Source organism: Panulirus ornatus, chromosome 13, assembly GCF_036320965.1.
Source record: "Panulirus ornatus isolate Po-2019 chromosome 13, ASM3632096v1, whole genome shotgun sequence".
NCBI classification, from domain to species: Eukaryota; Metazoa; Arthropoda; class Malacostraca; order Decapoda; family Palinuridae; genus Panulirus; species Panulirus ornatus.
In genome coordinates, this window is record NC_092236.1 from 54831453 (window position 1) to 54853032 (window position 21580).

The 21580-nt window shown below is 42.3% G+C and overlaps 1 protein-coding gene across 1 annotated transcript in view; it reads right to left on the reverse strand.

Moving 5' to 3' along the window:
- Window positions 1-300: 300 nt before the first annotated feature.
- Gycalpha99B (guanylate cyclase 1 soluble subunit alpha 2) overlaps window positions 301-21580 on the reverse strand; it is a 68193-nt gene continuing 46913 nt past the window's right edge. Inside the window, exons 5-12 of the mRNA XM_071668968.1 lie at window positions 20565-21154; window positions 18973-19137; window positions 16540-16719; window positions 15162-15300; window positions 14368-14534; window positions 8518-8661; window positions 7107-7261; window positions 301-3923 (exon numbers count right to left, since the gene is read on the reverse strand). Coding sequence (XP_071525069.1) covers window positions 3731-3923; window positions 7107-7261; window positions 8518-8661; window positions 14368-14534; window positions 15162-15300; window positions 16540-16719; window positions 18973-19137; window positions 20565-21154 — 1733 coding nt within the window. The 3' untranslated portion in view covers window positions 301-3730. The remainder of the gene's footprint in view (window positions 3924-7106; window positions 7262-8517; window positions 8662-14367; window positions 14535-15161; window positions 15301-16539; window positions 16720-18972; window positions 19138-20564; window positions 21155-21580) is intronic.

Sequence of the window (21580 nt, forward strand, 5' to 3'; positions counted from 1 at the left end):
GGTATGACTTCGTAAGAGTCATCGTGACAGATAGCCAATGAGGGACGAGTCCAGGCGTGTGACGTCATGGTATCAAGCATTACAAGTAGCCAATAAGAGACGAGCATAGACGTGACTTATGAAGGCTAGGTTAGGCCAGTGAGGATTTAGTTACTATGTAATCACCAATTAATTGCCATGTCATTTTCTTTCTATCTGTGCTATCGCTCTATCCTATCGTTAGCTATTGTAATTGTACTATCGCTCTATCCTATCGTTAGCTATTGTAATTGTACTATCGCTCTATCCTATCGTTAGCTATTGTAATTATACTATCGCTCTATCCTATCGTTAGCTATTGTAATTGTACTATCGCTCTATCCTATCGTTAGCTATTGTAATTGGACTATCGCTCTATCCTATCGTTGGTATAGCACTATCGTATCATCCTCTCCTATCGCTGGCTATAGTGCTACCCTATCATCATCTATCGCTGGCCACTTTATAGCTGACTAGTACACTGAGAATCAGGCAATTATGGGTATCGCTTGGGACTTATGAAAATAAACCTTCATTGTTCCGGGTTCGAATCCTAGATTTTTTTTTTTTTATATATCCGTATTACATTTCATGTTTCAGGCCATATACGACTGTGAGATTAAAGAAGAAATTAAGGAAAATATAGAGATCTTGGCCAAATTATTCCAGTAAGTAATTATTCCAGTAAGAAAGAAATGTATCAAAATGTATAGATTAAAATTGACTTCTGACCAATGTAATTTAATCTCTAATATTCACACTCTTGCCTGAAAGGTTATAAATAAGTTTCCCCCCCATCGTAGTTTATCAATAGTGTACTACTTTTATCCCATTTTCTTTGGCTTTAAGGTGATCATCACTCACTCACTCACTCATTCAACCCTATCGGCTGAGTTGGAAGCGTCTGTTGGCTAACAGGAGGGGAAAGTATATGCTAAGGTCATCTACCGAAGTCGCCCATCCAGCCCGTTTTCTGTTAGTGGTGATCTATTACTACCTAAATTTTTCTTTTCGTTCTTGATGGACATTGTGGTGGTGCCCTCAACCCTTCTTCATCATTCCAGTAAGAAATAAACAATTCATAACCTCGAGGAACAATATAGAAATGATATACAAAGGCTTAGGAACACATGAAATATATCAAAGTTATAAAATGCTTAAAAACAGCAAAACCAACTGATATAAAAACATATAAGATATATTTTTTCATTATATTAAAAAGATGTATTGCGAGGATTATATTAAAAAGATGTATTGCGAGGAGTGTATAGTGAATAATCATAAGATAATATTGATAATTGTAACAATGATGATAAAGTTGTGGTTATGATAATTATCATTAGTAACAGCAGAGTAACAGCAAGTGTTATGATAATAATTATATCACTGATGATCATAATCATAGATAAATAATAATGATACCACCCATGGTAATAATTATCATTAATGATAATCGAGGTGATGATAGTAGTTATGATAACGAAGTTCTAGATACAAACACAACATTGATAATTAACACGGTGATAATTATGATATGATGAGTATGATGGTGACAGTAAAGAGGATGAATAAAAAGAAAGACCAGTAATTGATAATTATGACGACAAAAAAAAATAATAATTACAATACCAAAAGTGGGGAAGTGTGGGTATAGATAACTTTGATTATCACATTTGTATATATATATGTTATTTCATAGATGATAAATAATCAAAATTTTACAGTCATATTGTTCAATGATAATTTTGTTATTATACAAAGCTCCCCTAAAAATGGCTGAAGATAATTTGCTTACTGTATTATATAATATTTTTCTCTTTAAGAATAGTACCTACTGCAATATATATATATATATATCTCTTTTATCACAGATAATATAGATATAGACTATTTGAATGCACTGTACACTTTTTAACTTTACGAATGTGTAACAAAAACACACATATATATATATTTCAGTTCGTGTGAGCCAGGAAGAGGAAGGAAAAAATAATAAGAAAAATTATGCAAATTACCTTTTCAAAGCTTTACATTTGCCTCCGGTGGAATGAGAAATAAGATTAATGAAGAAAGGAAAAAAAAAAGAAAAAAGATTGACCAAAATTTTTCTTTTTCTCTTTTTTTTTTTTTCACATCCAAAACCTCGTCCTTGTCACCAATGCTTTCACACAACCGTAAGAAACTGACTGCCTTTATCTTTCTATTTTTTTTTTTAAATTGATGCTGAAAGGAAAGTGACCAGAATGTGGGACGAAGGACTAAGCATATAAGTAACACTTAAAGAAAAATATATGTGTTGATTAACACTTGCGATCTAAGTATTAATAATTCAGCCACAAACGATTTACTGTTGAGTGTACTTACAATAAATCGTACGACGAATAAACATAGATTTAATTGTGCATATGTATATATATATATATATATATATATATATATATATATATATATATATATATATATATATATATATATATATATATATATATATATATATATATATATATATATATATATATATATATATATATATATATATATATATATATATATATATATTTCTCTGCTTACACCTTACATAAAATTCAATATATTGATCACTACTGAAATGCAATCACATATAGTTGTTCTTACATAAAGGGGAAAGACATAATCTCATCACACACACACACACACACACACACACACACACACACACACACACACACACACAAAACTACTCACAAAGCAGAGTGAACACAGAACTCAAAGTATTTAAATCCTCTAAGGTAAACTTACACTACAACTCATGGATTATCACTATTAATAATTTAATATACAAATAAATTATTAGAATCTATTGTATATCTATTGAGAAAGAGATAGTCTTTATTATCTATTATGTACATAGAGACATTAATTGGCTCCTGTCTCACCAGAGCATCGAACCCCCATCAAACATTGGGGTATGAAATATATTCCATTCAGTCACCTAGAGAGAGAGAGAGAGGTGTGCCCCCACACAGCAAATTGAAACCAAAAGAGAGAAATGATGATTCTTCCTTTTACATTTTCCTATGTACACATCACTAGGACAGTCTTCCTCCATCATCATCACTATGGTCATCAACAGTATCATCACTACACCTCCTTAGTCATCACACCATCGCCCAGTATTGTCATCATCATTCTTCGACTCCTTCACCAACCATCTCCAGGAACGTCTTTTGACTCCACCATCATCACCATCACTATCATCATCACTCCATCACGATGGATAACACGTCCACCATCCATCCATCACCATCAACACCATCCAAAGGTGGGCTTCTCCTCCTCTCGAATCACCAAGAGTCGATCTTCTTCACTATCAACACCTCCACTACCATAACCTCCTTCTTCACCATTACCAAACTATCACCAGTAACAACACCAACCATTAAAATGACCATCAAGTCCAACAGTATTCACCATCACCAACACACACACACACACACACACACACACACACACACACACACACACACACACAGAACATGTTTTCACACCCTCTCTCCCCTCCTCTCTCTCTTCTCTCTCTCTCTCTCTCTCTCTCTCTCTCTCTCTCTCTCTCTCTCTCTCTCTCTCTCTCTCTCTCTCTCTCTCTCTCTCTCCCTACCTTCACCCCCACGTAGTGCTATATAACACCTCCTCCTATTAAAACAGCTCAGCCCTAACTCGTCTCTCTTCCTCCTCAGGATGGTTCTAGCTCAATGGCTCTTAGTGCTTGCTCTATGTGCTCGTTCAAGGGCACGTTTTGGCCAAGGCCCGGGTGACTGTAGCTGTTTAAGAAGTAAGGGCACCCAGGTTCGTCCGCCGGGAAGCTCTTCGGTAGATTCTTGCGTTCCCGAGGCGTGAAGAACCAGCCAGGGCTGGAGGCCAGGAATCTAAGCGTGCGTCCGTATGTCGAAGATGGAAGAGAGAAGAGAAAAAGAGAGAGCGAGAGAAGTGTGAGACAGCCTTTTTTTTTTTGTTAATGCTATGGCATAATGATACACACACACATGTTGGTAAAACAAGGGAAAGATATCATTTAAACGCTGGCCTCTAAAGGGGTTATTCAAATTCATGAAAAATACACAGGGAATAAACGAACGTAGGGATTACTGAAGAATATAATTATCAGGAAATAAGAAATAATGAAAGAAAGGATTTATGAAGTAACTAAAGACGTAAATAATCACTAAAGGTAACGAAAATGTAAATGATTAATCATAATCACTGAAAGATCAATAGAATGAAATGTATAGAAGATGGAAAGTATATTTCTTACCTTGATTGATATGATTACAGAGGACAGATCATGTAAGGTCATAGCATATAACACATAAAGTACGAGGATTATAATATCATGGCTTAAGGATAAGGAGAGATTAATTGGTAGACCAGAGACTGAGCTGGTTACACCCTAACAAAACATGAAATGTGATGATAACCGATCAATATTCATGAGATCATGTAACCCACGCCATCAGCGGGGAGGAAAGAGGAACAGCAAGCGAGCCACCACCTCCTCCCTCATTCAGAAGACGCGGTGTGGGTTCACGGCTTACGGAGAAGACCAACCCAACCGCCCACTCCCCCCCCTTCCCTCCCCCTTCTTTTTTTTCTTCTTTTCCACCAGTTCTTACGACCCCAGCGGTGTTTCCATGAGGGGAGTGGCGGGGCGGGGGCGGCTCCGGGAAGAGTGGAGAGAGAGAGAGAGAGAGAGAGAGAGAGAGAGAGAGAGAGAGAGAGAGAGAGAGAGAGAGAGAGAGAGAGAGAGAGGGGTCTCTACAGGTTCGCCTGGCGCTGGTAAACAAGGAACAATGCGTGTTGATCATTTAGTTTTCAGGGAGGGAGAGGGAGAGGGAGGGAGGGAGAGGGAGGGAAGGAGGGAGGGAGGGAGGGAGGGAGGGAGAGGGAGTATGAATAGCTGCTTAAGATCACCAACAGTAAGGGGTTGGTGGAGGTTGGGGGATGATGGAGGAGGGGTCATCATCATCTCCTCCCAGAGGTCAAGCCTTTTTGGAGGCGAGGAGGGGGGGCGAGGAGGGAGGGAGGGAGGGTTGGGGGGAGGGGTTGGGAGCCGGGGAGGTGGAGAGAGAGAGAGAGAGAGAGAGAAAAGGGGCGTAACACACCGTGCATCGAGGGCGATCATCACATGGGGTGGGGTGGGTTTGCTTGCTCGTCAAAACTGGAGAAGATAAGTGTGAGAGATAACACCATACACCGTCCGCCAGATATCATGATAAGGGAGATAAAGTCATTATCAAATGCTGAAACCTCGGCCCGTTTTCTGTCTTGTCTCTCGAAAATTTTCCGACTTTGATTCATTCTTTTATGTATGATGTATTATCGACACGACCCAGTACTTGAGCACGTTGGAAGGACATTTTGAACACGATAGTACGACCCGTAAATACAATGGTATGACCCTTAGATATGGCATAGTCTGATATTGACGTAACCCCTTTGATAGACATTAACTAATGACTCTTTGTTGAAATAGAATGGATTGGAACGATGTGATATACCGGGGTCGACGTGCTGTCCATGGACTGAACCAGAGCAGGTGAAGCGTCCTGGGTAAACCATGGAAAACCCTGTGGTCCAACGTTTAGCATCCTCAGCCTACCTCACGTGGTAGGAACCAGGGTTCGAATCCCCCGTCGCCGAAGATAAAACGTTATCATATACATATCATATACATATACATATACATATCTATCATATACATAGATCTCGTCACCAGTGGAGATCTATGTACCTCACGCAAATGCCTACATCAGTGCAAAGCGGTGATGGATTTCCCCAGGTCGATTTAAAGCCAGAGTGGTTCTCCCTCTCTCTCTCTCTCTCTCTCTCTGTTCTTCGCATGGTAAAAGAAGAACATTGGGAGAGAGAGAGAGAGAGAGAGAGAGAGAGAGAGAGAGAGAGAGAGAGAGAGAGAGAGAGAGAGAGAGAGAGAGAGAGAGAGATTTTCCCGTGTAAAAATAAAAATAAAAAAACCCGATGCTGTATAGAAAATGTCTCTTAATTGCTTGATCGTATACAATACGTCGGTTTCCATGAACTAGATAAAGATGCATAGATATATAAACAAAATCCTGTTTGCTTTCTGTGTGTCTACTTGTTTAGTGAATTCTGTTGGCTCTCTCGCTGGCCAGTGCTGAAAAATTTTTGAGAGAAAAATTTGATGTTCAAAGCTAATAAAAGAAATGATATGAAATTCCCACAAGTTTTGAGGTTCATTGATGAGCCTTGCTAATATGAGTCTGGTAATCTATAAAGGAAGACTTACTCAAGGTCTTGTTCATCTATATTGCTTGGCTTTATCACTGTGAGTTAGACGATCCATAAGGAAAGATCCGATTATGTAGAGTTCAGTTCAATCCCCTAAGAAAAGACGCCAGTTCTGTCATTAAGTGATTTAAGTCCCAGTTTGAGAAGACGCACAGAATACTTCAAAATGAAACCATGATATAATATATAAGGAAATCTTTTCCAAATTCTTATCATACTAAGGGTAATAATGTATGGCGTTTACCTTTTGAAAAGTGTGATGAATATGTTAATTCAGATAGGAAATACATATGCTATGTCTACACATGTTACATTATTATAATTTGTACTCAGTTACTCACACTCTCATCTTTACTGACCTGTATTCCTGTTCAGCTGTATTCATCTTTATTAATATTCAGCTTTTATTCATCTATACTCATGTTCCGCTGTATTCATTTTTATTAATATTCAGCTTTTATTCATCTATACTCATGTTCATTCATTCTCCCGTGTATAATGATGTCCAAATTTACTCACGTATATTCTTCATCAATACTCACTTGTATCCTTCGTTATCCCTTTATTCATGATCGCCTATATTCATTGATACCCACCTTATGTATACTCACGTATGACCCATCATTAGCTATACTCACCTTTATTCATCCTTAGCTTCATGCATCCATACTGACGCTCATGTATACACATGTATAAGCCACAGACACCTTTATCCATCCAACAGTTTTACTCATCTCTACCCACGCTTACTCACGTGTGACTCATCCTCCTCAGCTCGTACTCACCTGTGCGTGGTGGGACTAATGTTGATTCTGAGCGGCTCCGAGCTGGATTCGAACTGGTTGGCAATAGTGACGTTGGAGCCAAACATACAATACCGTGGCATAGCTGTACCTACCACGCCAGCTAAAACGGGCCCCGTGTGCAAGCCGATGCGCATCTGTGGGAAGCGGCGACGTTAGCTGCGGTATATCTTTTTTAGCTGTGGTGTCGTTAGCTGGGGTGTACTTAGCTGTGGTGTCGTTAGCTGGGGTGTACTTAGCTGTGGTGTCGTTAGCTGTGTGGTGCGATTAGCTGTTGTGTCGTTAGCTGTGTGGTGTCATTAGCTGTGGTGTCGTTAGCTGTGTGGTGTGATTAGCTGTGATGTCGTTAGCTGCGGTATCTTTTTTAGCTGTGGTGTCGTTAGCTGGGGTGTGATTAGCTGTGGTGTCGTTAGCTGTGTGGTGTAATTAGCTGTGGTGTCGTTAGCTGTGATGTGATGAGCCGTGGCACTACTAATTGTAGTATCATTAGCTGTGGTAATACCACTTGGGTTATCATTAGCTGTGGCACTGTCATCTGTCATATCATTAGCTGTAGAATACTACGGCATCTTCCTCTACAACCCTTCTACAACCCCCCTTGCGTAAAACCATCACTCAATACATCTCTATTTTCCCCCTTCCCCTTTCTCCCCATCACCTGCTACAAGCATTGTTGTCATCGCCCCATTTCACCTCCACATCCCCAACTCAACACCCCACCATATCCCCCCCAACCAAACCCCCATCCCCAACCATTCCTCTCCCTCCCCTTCCCTTCCCCTTCCCTTCCCACCTTGAACCGATCAAGTGGGAGAATTAACTTACTTTGAACTCCCATTCAGCTTTCCCCATGTCCCTTCCACGCGCCACAGGTCTCTCCTCTCTCTCTCTCTCTCTCTCTCTCTCTCTCTCTCTCTCTCTCTCTCTCTCTCTCTCTCTCTCTCGTAGTGTCTCGTCTTATATCCAAGTAAGCACTCTGTCTGTCTGTCTGTCTCTCTCTCTCTCTCTCTCCCTCTCTCTCTCTCTCTCTCTCTCTCTCTCTCTCTCTCTCTCTCTCTCTCTCTCTCGTAATCTCGTCTTATATCCAAATTAGTACTCTGTTTCTGTCTCTGTCTCTGTCTCTCTCTCTCTCCCTCTCCCTCTCTCTCTCTCTCTCTCTCTCTCTCTCTCTCTCTCTCTCTCTCTCTCTCTCTCTCTCTCGTAATCTCGTCTTATATCCAAATTAATACTCTGTTTCTGTCTCTGTCTCTGTCTCTCTCTCTCTCCCTCTCCCTCTCTCTCTCTCTCTCTCTCTCTCTCTCTCTCTCTCTCTCTCTCTCTCTCTCTCTCTCTCTCTCTCTCTCTCTCTCTCTCTCTCTCTCTCTCTCTCTCTCTCCCTCCCTCTCTGACCCACCTGTATAGGCTGGCCGTCGTGCGTGGTGTGCAACGTACAAGAGCACATCATCTTGAGCGCCATCCAAGCCACCTGGTGAGCGTGCCAGGAACTTCGGCGGTGCAGGTTGCCCGCTACGCAATAGGCGTCACCAATGGTCTCCACCTGTGACGGGCAGATGGAGATAACGAGGGATGATAAGAAGATAAACCAAGATAAGAGATGACGATTGTGGAGTCGTGTGTATATAAATATGTATATGTTCTTTTTTCATATATGTATATTCGCTATTTCTCTCGTAAGCGAGGTAGCGTGAAGTATGTATATATATATATATATATATATATATATATATATATATATATATATATATATATATATATATATATATATATATATATATATATATATACACACACACACACACACACACACATACGAAGAAGTACGTGCCTTCAATTCAAGGGAGACATAGAGACAATATATTTAAATGGGGGAAGAAAATAACTTTGAAGGAGTTATCTACCATGAAAACCACATATGGTTACACACGCACACACACACACACACACACACACACACACGAACGCTACGCACACTCCTCATGCAACGCTTGGCCAGAACAGCTGTTGTGTTATCTCTCTCGTGGGCCCCCCCTCACCCCCCCACTGGTCATGCACAAAGGGACCTCCAGTCATGCATGAAGGCCTCGGACAGAGAGAGAGAGAGAGAGAGAGAGAGAGAGAGAGAGAGAGAGAGAGAGAGAGAGAGAGAGAGTGCTCCAGTCCTTCAGATAAATTGATTACTGGTCGATAAACGGAGATAAATTGGTTATTGGTAGATAAAAGGATTTTGAGATTGACAGAGAAATCCCGATCTATCGGTACAGTAGCCCTACATTGGCGCCACTTCGTTACCTGTTCCCAGAGCCGCACAGTTGCCCTACATTGCTGCCACTTCGTCACCCAATATTGAAATATCATCATCCCACATAGGCCAATATAAAGTTATAAAGCATTAAGCGATCACACACACACACACACACACACACACACACACACACACACACACACACACATTTTCTTTTTAATATAATCCACTTTTGGCCTGGATTGTATTTTCCACTTTTTAGTTGAATTATTTCTATTTTCCTTTTTTCCCCCGCGTATATCAAAATCGTCCCGTGTTACATATTTTTGTGTCTGGTTTATGGAGGATAGAGTTTGTTTGCTGTTTGAAATGTAAACACTTGGGAGATTAATAGATTAATGCATATAGACACATCTTCCTCCATGTGTATTCACGTATGTATTCATATATATATATATATATATATATATATTGTGATATTGTGATATTGTGACAGTGATTGTGTCAGCGTCGCGTCGCCTCGCCGCAGTGTATCGAGACAGACTTCCCCAGAACTTTTAAAGGGGAAGTAAATGTTTATAGTTGTGTTAATGGAGTGATAGTTTTCATGCATGGTGTTTTTGACAAGAAAATAGTGAAGTTGGAGAAAAATGTAGCTTAGACATTGAAGCTTATTGATACAGTGGTGAAATTGATGAGAACTGCTATTGACGTTTGTGTGAATAAATTGTACATTTCCTTTTCCATAGCCAGAGGTTGAACCATTATGTGACATTCATTTTTTTCATTCATTTCAAGCTAAAAGTTTGTTTTCTAAATTGTTTCTTACATTTTTCATATGTATATATATGTATGTGTGTGTGTGTGTGTGTATGTGCGTATGTGTGTGTATGTGTGTGTGTGTGTATATGTATATATATATGTATATTATCCCTGGGGATAGGGGTGAAAGAATACTTCCCACGTATTCCTCGCGTGTCGTAGAAAGCGACTAGAGGGGACGGGAGCGGGGGGCCGGAAATCCTCCCCTCCTTGTATTAACTTTCTAAAATGGGAAACAGAAGAAGGAGTCACGCGGGGAGTGATCATCCTCCTCGAAGGCTCAGAGTGGGGTGCCTAAATGTGTGTGGATGTAACCAAGATGTGAAAAAAGGAGAGATAGGTAGTATGTTTGAGGAAAGGAACCTGGATGTTTTGGCTCTGAGCGAAACGAAGCTCAAGGGTAAAGGGGAAGAGTGGTTTGGAAATGTCTGGGGAGTGAAGTCAGGGGTTAGTGAGAGGACAAGAGCAAGGGAAGGAGTAGCAATACTCCTGAAACAGGAGTTGTGGGAGCATGTGATAGAATGTAAGAAAGTAAATTCTCGATTAATATGGGTAAAATTGAAAGTTGATGGAGAGAGGTGGGTGATTATTGGTGCATATGCACCTGGGCATGAGAAGAAAGATCATGAGAGGCAAGTGTTTTGGGAGCAGCTGAATGAGTGTGTTAGCGGTTTTGATGCACGAGACCGGGTTATAGTGATGGGTGATTTGAATGCAAAGGTGAGTAATGTGGCAGTTGAGGGAATAATTGGTATGCATGGGGTGTTCAGTGTTGTAAATGGAAATGGTGAAGAGCTTGTAGATTTATGTGCTGAAAAAGGACTGATGATTGGGAATACCTGGTTTAAAAAGCGAGATATACATAAGTATACTTATGTAAGTAGGAGAGATGGCCAGAGAGCGTTATTGGATTACGTGTTAATTGACAGGCGTGCGAAAGAGAGACTTTTGGATGTTAATGTGCTGAGAGGTGCAACTGGAGGGATGTCTGATCATTATCTTGTGGAGGCTAAGGTGAAGATTAGTATGGGTTTTCAGAAAAGAGGAGTGAATGTTGGGGTGAAGAAGGTGGTGAGAGGAAGTGAGCTTGGGAAGGAGACCTGTGTGGGGAAGTACCAGGAGAGACTGTGTACAGAATGGAAAAAGGTGAGAACAATGGAAGTAAGGGGAGTGGGGGAGGAATGGGATGTATTTAGGGAATCAGTGATGGATTGCGCAAAAGATGCTTGTGGCATGAGAAGAGTGGGAGGTGGGCTGTTTAGAAAGGGTAGTGAGTGGTGGGATGAAGAAGTAAGAGTATTAGTGAAAGAGAAGAGAGAGGCATTTGGACGATTTTTGCAGGGAAAAAATGCAATTGAGTGGGAGAAGTATAAAAGAAAGAGACAGGAGGTCAAGAGAAAGGTGCAAGAGGTGAAAGAAAGGGCAAATGAGAGTTGGGGTGAGAGACTATCAGTAAATTTTAGGGAGAATAAAAAGATGTTCTGGAAGGAGGTAAATAGGGTGCGTAAGACAAGGGAGCAAATGGGAACTTCAGTGAAGGGCGTAAATGGGGAGGTGATAACAAGTAGCGGTGATGTGAGAAGGAGATGGAATGAGTATTTTGAAGGTTTGTTGAATGTGTCTGATGACAGAGTGGCAGATATAGGGTGTTTTGGTCGAGGTGGTGTGCAAAGTGAGAGGGTTAGGGAAAATGATTTGGTAAACAGAGAAGAGGTAGTAAAAGCTTTGCGGAAGATGAAAGCCGGCAAGGCAGCAGGTTTGGATGGTATTGCAGTGGAATTTATTAAAAAAGGGGGTGACTGTATTGTTGACTGGTTGGTAAGGTTATTTAATGTATGTATGACTCATGGTGAGGTGCCTGAGGATTGGCGGAATGCGTGCATAGTGCCATTGTACAAAGGCAAAGGGGATAAGAGTGAGTGCTCAAATTACAGAGGTATAAGTTTGTTGAGTATTCCTGGTAAATTATATGGGAGGGTATTGATTGAGAGGGTGAAGGCATGTACAGAGCATCAGATTGGGGAAGAGCAGTGCGGTTTCAGAAGTGGTAGAGGATGTGTGGATCAGGTGTTTGCTTTGAAGAATGTATGTGAGAAATACTTAGAAAAGCAAATGGATTTGTATGTAGCATTTATGGATCTGGAGAAGGCATATGATAGAGTTGATAGAGATGCTCTGTGGAAGGTATTAAGAATATATGGTGTGGGAGGCAAGTTGTTAGAAGCAGTGAAAAGTTTTTATCGAGGATGTAAGGCATGTGTACGTGTAGGAAGAGAGGAAAGTGATTGGTTCTCAGTGAATGTAGGTTTGCGGCAGGGGTGTGTGATGTCTCCATGGTTGTTTAATTTGTTTATGGATGGGGTTGTTAGGGAGGTAAATGCAAGAGTCCTGGAAAGAGGGGCAAGTATGAAGTCTGTTGGGGATGAGAGAGCTTGGGAAGTGAGTCAGTTGTTGTTCGCTGATGATACAGCGCTGGTGGCTGATTCATGTGAGAAACTGCAGAAGCTGGTGACTGAGTTTGGTAAAGTGTGTGGAAGAAGAAAGTTAAGAGTAAATGTGAATAAGAGCAAGGTTATTAGGTACAGTAGGGGTGAGGGTCAAGTCAATTGGGAGGTGAGTTTGAATGGAGAAAAACTGGAGGAAGTGAAGTGTTTTAGATATCTGGGAGTGGATCTGTCAGCGGATGGAACCATGGAAGCGGAAGTGGATCATAGGGTGGGGGAGGGGGCGAAAATTTTGGGAGCCTTGAAAAATGTGTGGAAGTCGAGAACATTATCTCGGAAAGCAAAAATGGGTATGTTTGAAGGAATAGTGGTACCAACAATGTTGTATGGTTGCGAGGCGTGGGCTATGGATAGAGATGTGCGCAGGAGGATGGATGTGCTGGAAATGAGATGTTTGAGGAAAATGTGTGGTGTGAGGTGGTTTGATCGAGTAAGTAACGTAAGGGTAAGAGAGATGTGTGGAAATAAAAAGAGCGTGGTTGAGAGAGCAGAAGAGGGTGTTTTGAAATGGTTTGGGCACATGGAGAGAATGAGTGAGGAAAGATTGACCAAGAGGATATATGTGTCGGAGGTGGAGGGAACGAGGAGAAGAGGGAGACCAAATTGGAGGTGGAAAGATGGAGTGAAAAAGATTTTGTGTGATCGGGGCCTGAACATGCAGGAGGGTGAAAGGAGGGCAAGGAATAGAGTGAATTGGAGCGATGTGGTATACAGGGGTTGACGTGCTGTCAGTGGATTGAATCAAGGCATGTGAAGCGTCTGGGGTAAACCATGGAAAGCTGTGTAGGTATGTATATTTGCGTGTGTGGACGTGTGTATGTACATGTGTATGGGGGGGGGGGTTGGGCCATTTCTTTCGTCTGTTTCCTTGCGCTACCTCGCAAACGCGGGAGACAGAGACAAAGTATAAAAAAAAAAAAAAAAAAAAAAAAATATATATATATATATATATACACACACATGAGAGAAAAGACACATCATAGTGTAGGTAGGAGAGAGCAGATGCATTCTAATGTAGTATTAGACGCCTTATATAAACCTATGACATACTGCTGGCGTACAAAATAAATAGAGCTTTATCCTCAGTATTTACTGAAGATATAAGAAGATTTAAGCTTAATTATTTACGGCGAACTGTTGATTCATCGCCACACCGTCGTATATTATAGAATATTATAGTTATAAAATACTTAATAGGATACTATACTCACATGTCTTCGCTCTGTCGTCTCTCCTGTAGTTGCTTCGTTTAAGCCATCCATTTCCGTTCGCCTTGATGCGTTTTTTTTAAACCCCTCTCCCTTTTTTTTTTTTTTACCTTTAAACCCACACCAGCAGCAACTAATTAGCTACAGCTGCTTCCGGTAATTTTCTTTGGTGTATGTCGATCAACCACACGAGGATTGGTCGTTATAATACCCTTGCCACACGTCTATCCTTGAATCACGCAGCTGTGTGCAGATATCTTCCTTCTTCTTTCGTCTTTCCACCTTTCTATAAACCACCCTCCCTCCTCTTTCCCCCTACTCTCAAATCTCTAGTATATAAACAGAGCGATCCATTCATTCAACCACCAGGAGCGAAATGGCCACAATGAGAACATACCTAAGTAGCATGAATGGGTTTTCGTGGGGCAAGGTCGTGGACGACCCTACACTCCGACTTCTTTCCTCACCTTATAGACGTCAAGGCGACCACAGAAGGCGTCGAACTGCGTGTACAGGTTCTGTAGCATGTTAATGACCATGAGAGGCGTGGCCGTCGAGCAGATAGAGGTGAAACCCACAATGTCGCTGAACAGCATTGTCACCTCTTCGTGCTTCTGCGCTTGGATGACTTCCCCTAGTTGACGAGAGAGGAATATAAACATATATGTGTGTATATACACTTGTATATATGTGTATATATGCTTGTGTATATGTGTATATATGCTTGTATATTTGTGTATATACACTTGCATATACGTGTATATATGCCTGTATATATGTGTATATATGCTTGTATGTATGTGTTTTTATGGATGTATATATGTGTATATATGGATGTATATTTGTTTATACAAGTTATACAGGCTTGTATATATGTGTATATATGCTTGTATATATGTGTACATATGCTTGTATATCTGTGTACATATGCTTGTATATTTGTGTATATATGCTTGTATAGATGTGTACATATGATTGTATATAAGTGTATACATGCTTGTATATGTGCGTATATATGTTGGAAAGGATTACAAATAAGCGCGTGAGTGTGTATATATGCATGTATATATATATGTGTGTATATGCATGCATATGTGTATATATGTAAGCATATGTATGTAATCAGTTATCTAGTCATTATGCAGCCCCAGAACCCAATTTATACATACATATATATATATATATATATATATATATATATATATATATATATATATATATATATATATATATATATATATATATATATATATATACTCACCTAGCCATAGCCTCTTGGCTATATCAGGAGGGAAGATAAGGTGAAGGAGGGAGACATTTTTCTCCCTCTCTTTATCGACTGCGTTATTAGTCTCCTCGATGGAGTCCTTCAGCTGGGCCATCCTTCTCTTGAGCCCATCCTGCGGTGGAGAGGGAAGTCCTTACACCGGGTCAAGGGGCCGTGGGATAGGTGGGGGAGGATGAGTGGTGGTATGGTGTGGGATAGTGTGGTTGGGATGGCTAGATCGAGGGTGGAGAAGGGAGGAAATCCTTGGCGGACCACTGGATAGATGGAGGAATGTTGGTGGGACGGATGTATCAAGATGGAGGATAGGATGCCCTTACCATAGGCTGGGTTGGGTGAGGGATAGGTAGGATTCGTAGGTGAGGGCAGATAAGTGGAGTTAGGATAGGGAAATGGCTGAATTATGAGACTAAGTTAGACTTATAGCAAGCCTCGAAGGAGAAAGATATAGATAAGAGATATAGAAAGAAGAAGGATAGATGGATATATCACGTGGAGGACAACATTACCGAGGATAGTGTGGCCTGAATAGATAGCAAGTGGATAGATAGCTATAGGGGAGGATAATGTACGTGGAAGTACATGGGAAAGCGATTCTATGGTACGTGGGAGTAGATGGGAAAGCCAGCCTATGGTACGTGGGAGTAGATGGGAAAGGCAAATAAAAGAAGACTTGATAATAATGAATTTATTTATAAAGGATAGGAATAGTCTCCTAAACTTCTGATCTATATATATAGATGGAGATGGGATAGCAAAGCAATAGACGGAATAGATAGACAAGGGATGGTTGAATGATAGATATAGGAAGGGTGAAGGGAAATGTGTATCATGGATAGTAAGAATAATCTTTGAAGAAACAGAAATTAAGGGACTGCTAAGAAATGAAAAGAGGTAACGAATAGATGGGTAGATAAATGGATGTAGATTATACATGTGGGATAGTAATTGATTTGTTGGGATAGCTGGGATACAGTGACATATTGGGATATTGTAATACATACAAGATTTACTACCAGTTAGAGAAATAGACACACAAACACACACACGTACACACATACACACACACACACACACACACACACACACACACACGTATCCAAAGATAATGAGAGACAGATGATGCCCCAACAAACATACACATTCACAAACATATATAGATAGACAGAGATAGACAGACAGACAGACAGACAGACAGACAGACACACACACACAGACACACACACACACACACACATCCTCCCAAACCCACTCACTCGAACCCTGGTCACCTGCAGCATGGCACCTTAACCCACCCAATACACCTTTCCCTCCCCACACCTCACCCCTCACCACACCTCACTCCCCCACTCACCTGCGCCCTGGACTGCTCCCCCACCAGGATGACGTCCCTGGTGGCGTCGTGGATGGGGATGTCGGATAGGAAGAGTCCTCGGGACGTCACTGCTGTGAGACCATCCAGCAATGGTGAGCCGACGAAGAGGAGGGAGTCACTCTCAGGGCACACCACCATCTGGCCTTTGAGCTCCATGTTCTGTGTGGGAGGAAGGGAAGGGAGGGAGGGAGGGAGGGAGGAGAACGACGAGTTAGTGAACAGTGAGGGAGAACAGTGAGGGAGGGGAGGAGAAGAACGATGAGTTAGTGAGCAATGAGGGAGAACAGTGAGAGAGAACAGTGAGGGAGGGGAGGAGAAGAACGATGAGTTAGTGAGAACAGTGAGGGAGAACAGTGAGGGAGAACAGTGAGTGAGGGAAGGAAGGAGAACGATGGGTTAGTGAGCAATGAGGGAGAACAGTGAGGGCAGGAGAAGAACGTGAGTGAGGGGAGGAGAAGAACGATGAGTTGGTGAACAGTGAGGGAAGGAGAAGAACGATGAGTTAGTGAGAACAGTGAGGGAGAATAGTGAGGGGAGGAGAAGAACAATGAGTTAGTGAACAGTGAGGGAGAACAGTGAGGGAGGGGAGGAGAAGAACAATGAGTTAGTGAACAGTGAGGGAGAACAGTGAGGGAAGGGAGGAGAAGAAGGACGAGTTGATGAACAGTGAGGGAGAACAGTGAGGGAAGGAAGGAGAAGAAAGACGAGTTGGTGAGAACAGCGAGGGAGAACAATGAGGGGAGGTGAAGAACGACGAGTTAGTGAGAACAGTGTGAGGAGGAGAAGAACAACGAGTTGGGGGTCAACTGTTCCACAGACAGGGAATGTAAGGCACGTGACCAGTAGCCCTAGTTTCTTAAAAAGACATAATGACGTGATCTGAGGTTTACAAGCGAGGCCGGAGAAGTCCATCCACAGTGATGGCCAGGTTTTGCTCCCTTGGCGACGAAGAGACCCTGTCTGAGCCTGCTGTTTTTATTTTCTTAAAGGAGACGAGTGATGAGGTGAGACGCAGATTGGGGGGAGAGGGGGGGAAGAGGGGGAGGAGGGAGCGTGGATTTGGGACGAAGTGGGTGAAGCGGGGGGATGAGGGGGTAATGGTGGGGTTGGGGGGGTGGGGCATGATAAGCGCAGATCTGGGTTCGAAGCGGGTGAACGAAGTAGTGAGTCAACATCAGACGATTGGAAAAAAAGAAAGAAAGAAAGAAAGAAAAAAAAAGAAATAAAGAATGATGAACATTTACGAAATTTCGTATCGATGCCTCGACACTGTATTCGTCTCTGTATACATAGAGGCTTATGTAGACATCAGTACAAACGTAGTTTGAATTCCTTCACATATCCATTTATCGAAGGGATTTGTGCAGTTTCATATGAACGTCTGTGACTTATTTCAGAGCTTCATTGATGTCAGCTTCAACCCCATTTAATCTGGTCAAAGGCTACGTCTTCCGGACTGTATCAAATGCAATCTGTTTTCGAATCCTTTATGTCCCAAGGGACAATGTTGTATGCATCCCACTGTCTCGAAGTATACTGTATTATCTTTAAATCGTGCTATCTTCAAAGCTCCTTTTTTTATTCGTGATTTCAGTAATAATTATGATAATTGCTTGAGTATTGTACAGTGTATTTGGTCTTGGCTTGGTGAAAGGGATAATTTCTTTCGACACAGGAAGCAAAATTTGACTGAAAGTTTCAGACGATGATTTTGAAGTGATTTTTTTTTCCCTTTTTTATTATTGTCCATTTTTCATAAGAGGATATTTGATAAAGGATGAAGTATGGTTCATCAGTGTCTGCTAGCCTCCATCTTGAGGGATATGCCCAATATAGTGGTCTGCGTTCATCACAGGGACTGTATGAACTCTTTGAACACGACGGTACGACCCTCAAATACGACGGTACGACCCTTAGTACGACGGTACGACCACTGAGCACGATGGTACGACCCTTGAGCATGACGGCACGACCACTGAGCACGACTTTAAGAACGATGGTACGACCCTTGAGTTCGATGGTATGACCCCTTGAGCACGATGGTACGACCCTTGAGCACGAAGGTACGACCCTTAGGCACGACCCTTGAGCACGAAGGTACGACCCTTAGGCACGACCCTTGACCAATGATGATACGACCCTTAAGAATGGTGACATGGACTCGATCCCTTCAATTATGATTGTCGTGACCCTTGACCTCACCTTTAGATATCAGGTCAAAGGCAGGGGTCCATCACACCCAAGAGGACCCCATATTGTCATATTCCTTGACCCTTATCCTGAGAAACATAACAATCATAGAGGCTAATAAAGGTCATTACCAGGTCTGTAATGACCCTTTGATCCCCGTGAGACAAGTAGCTTGATAAGGCCATAAAGCACAAAAGGTCACAATGAAAACATCGAAGTCACCTTCATCTTGAGGCGCGTGCACTGCTGGTACTTGATGGCCAGGACGAAGGCGGTGTTGATCCTGCCGAGGACCTGGTCGTAGGTTAGGCTCGTCCCTTCAGGAGAGATGAGAGAGAAGCAGGTGGCCACCTCCTCGTTCTGACGCAGAGGTTGTGGCCCGAACACCTGCAGGAGTAGAGAGTCATTTATGAATGGCAACATTGGTCCATCTCCTTGAAGGAGACTTCGGTAAGGAGTTCATCGACTCCTACAGCAGGGACTGTGGGCCCTCTTGAACAGCTTTACAAAGAGGAGAACACAGTGTTATGATATCCTGAAGGAGGGATTGTGTGGGCGAAGGACCTATAAGGGCGAGAAGAGACCATGAGAAAAGAGGGGCGCCTCTAGCCGGCTCCTGACGAAGAAGTTTGTTGGGCGACGAAGAAGAACCTGCGGGATTGTGAGACATTTTTCTTGAAAGGTGGAGAGCCAGGGGAAGTAGCTCATCCACTTCTGACGAAGACGCTATAAGTTCGAACACCAGTTCTCTGCATCCATGAGATTTTGAAGTTTCCGAAGGCGTTTCTTTTTTAATTTTGATGATGGAAATTTTTTTTAGAGAAATGCTTGAGTTTACGAGGAAAAAAGGGACGTCTTTACCTATAACAAATATCTTATTGACAATTATATTGACTGTTAGTAATCACCAATTAGTTAGTCCATTTCCTTTTAAAGAAAACCATTATTACGTATACTATCATAATAGAATCTTGTATAGCATAAAAGACATCATAGTAATAAAGGTGATTAAGGTGATAAAGATGATAATGATGTACTAATAATGATCACATTGCCAGTTTTATTGTGATAACTATGTAACTTTATTATTGTTAGCATTATCATTATCAATTCTGTAATTATAATTATCTGATTAAATTTTAGTTACATATGGTAAAGTAGATACAGCCACAAGAAGCCTTCATTTATATTCTAGATACATATATCATTAGTATCATTATTATCATCATTATCATTGGCATTATCATTCTAAATCATTGATTACTATTTTTAGAGTTAGAATTATGTAAAGCACAATGACACATCATAACAGCTTAGAATTACCTTACCAAGAATGATAATTACCTCTACTAAGAATGATAATTACCAGGATGATTACACTAATTGAAATACAGTGTGACCGGAAGTACCAGTGACCAGATGATGCTGGTCAGAAAGTGTATTAGGAGAGTTAGGGAAACAATCTTTGGCGGAGAAGCCGTCAATCGAAAACGTAAAAAGGTTTGGTGACTGACTGTTCAGTGGGAGGAAAGATGCATTAAGGAGAGAGAGCCAGGAGAGGTTGGCCACAGGTGGTTGGCCACACGAGATGGACCACAGTAGGGCCACAGCAGTGAGGCCACAGGAGAGACGTACCACACAAAGGGCCACAGGAGTAAGGCCACAGGAGATGAACAACAGGAGGAGGGCCACAAGAGTAAGGCCACAGAAGATGAACAACAGGAGTAAGGCCAGAGGAGGTAGGGGGCCACAGGAATAAGGCCACAGGAGATGGACTACCTCCTCACCCTCGCCTCTGCTCCCGGAAGACTCACCTGGGAGAGACCCGAGCCCATCTGCGTCAGCCTCATGGCCTTGTTGCACACGAAGTGCCAGGGGAACGCCTTGCAGAAACTGCTGACGCTGATCTTGGAGTCTTTGACGCTGGAGGAGACATAGGCGTGCGGGCCGTCCTCGTGGCCGTTCTGCGAGGTCGTCGACCCCTTCACGGCGTCCAGGGAGGTCTCGACGCACTCGTCCTCGACCGAGTACTTGAAGTAGAACCTGTGGTTCGAGCGGTCGCCATTCGGTGTGTCGCACTTCTCGCAGGCGACCCTCACGCTCTTGGAGAAGAGCTCGCGACTGACGCCCTCGATCACCCCGCCCACGAAGTAGCGGATGGGCTCCCGGTTGGTGAAGAAGTGGAGGAGGACCTGGTCCCCCTGGCGGTTGCAGAGGAGGCTCGGGACGTCGTTCTTCGTCTTGAAGTTCGAGTTGGTCTTGATGATGTCGCAGAGACCCGTTAGGTTGGTGAGGAACCCTTCCAGGTTGTAGCCAAGGCTCTCCAAGGGCTTGCCGTACTGGCGCCGACACTCCTTGACGTACTCCTGGCCGAGGCGTCGCATGAAGGTCTCCGGAGACACTTCTGCAGGAGGGGGAAAGAGAGAGAGAGAGAAAGGGAAGAGGGTCGTCATTACCGCAGTCATTAGGTTAGTGATGATAGGTCGATGTGTGGGTTTGTCACTGTTGATTGATTGGTGAGTACAGTGAAGTGTACTACTGTACGCTGGTTGGTTAGTACAACCACAGTGGAAGATACTATTGTACAATGGTTGGTTAGTACAACCACAGTGGAAGGTACTGTTGTACAAGGGTTGGTAAGTACATCCACAGTGGAAGGTACTACTGTACACTCTGGTTGGTTAGTACAACCACAGTGGAAGGTACTACTGTACACTCTGGTTGGTCAGTACAACCATAGTGGAAGGAAATACTGTACACTGTGGTTGGTCAATACAGTTACAGTGAAGAGAACCACTGTACACTTTGGTTGGTCAGTACAACTACAGTG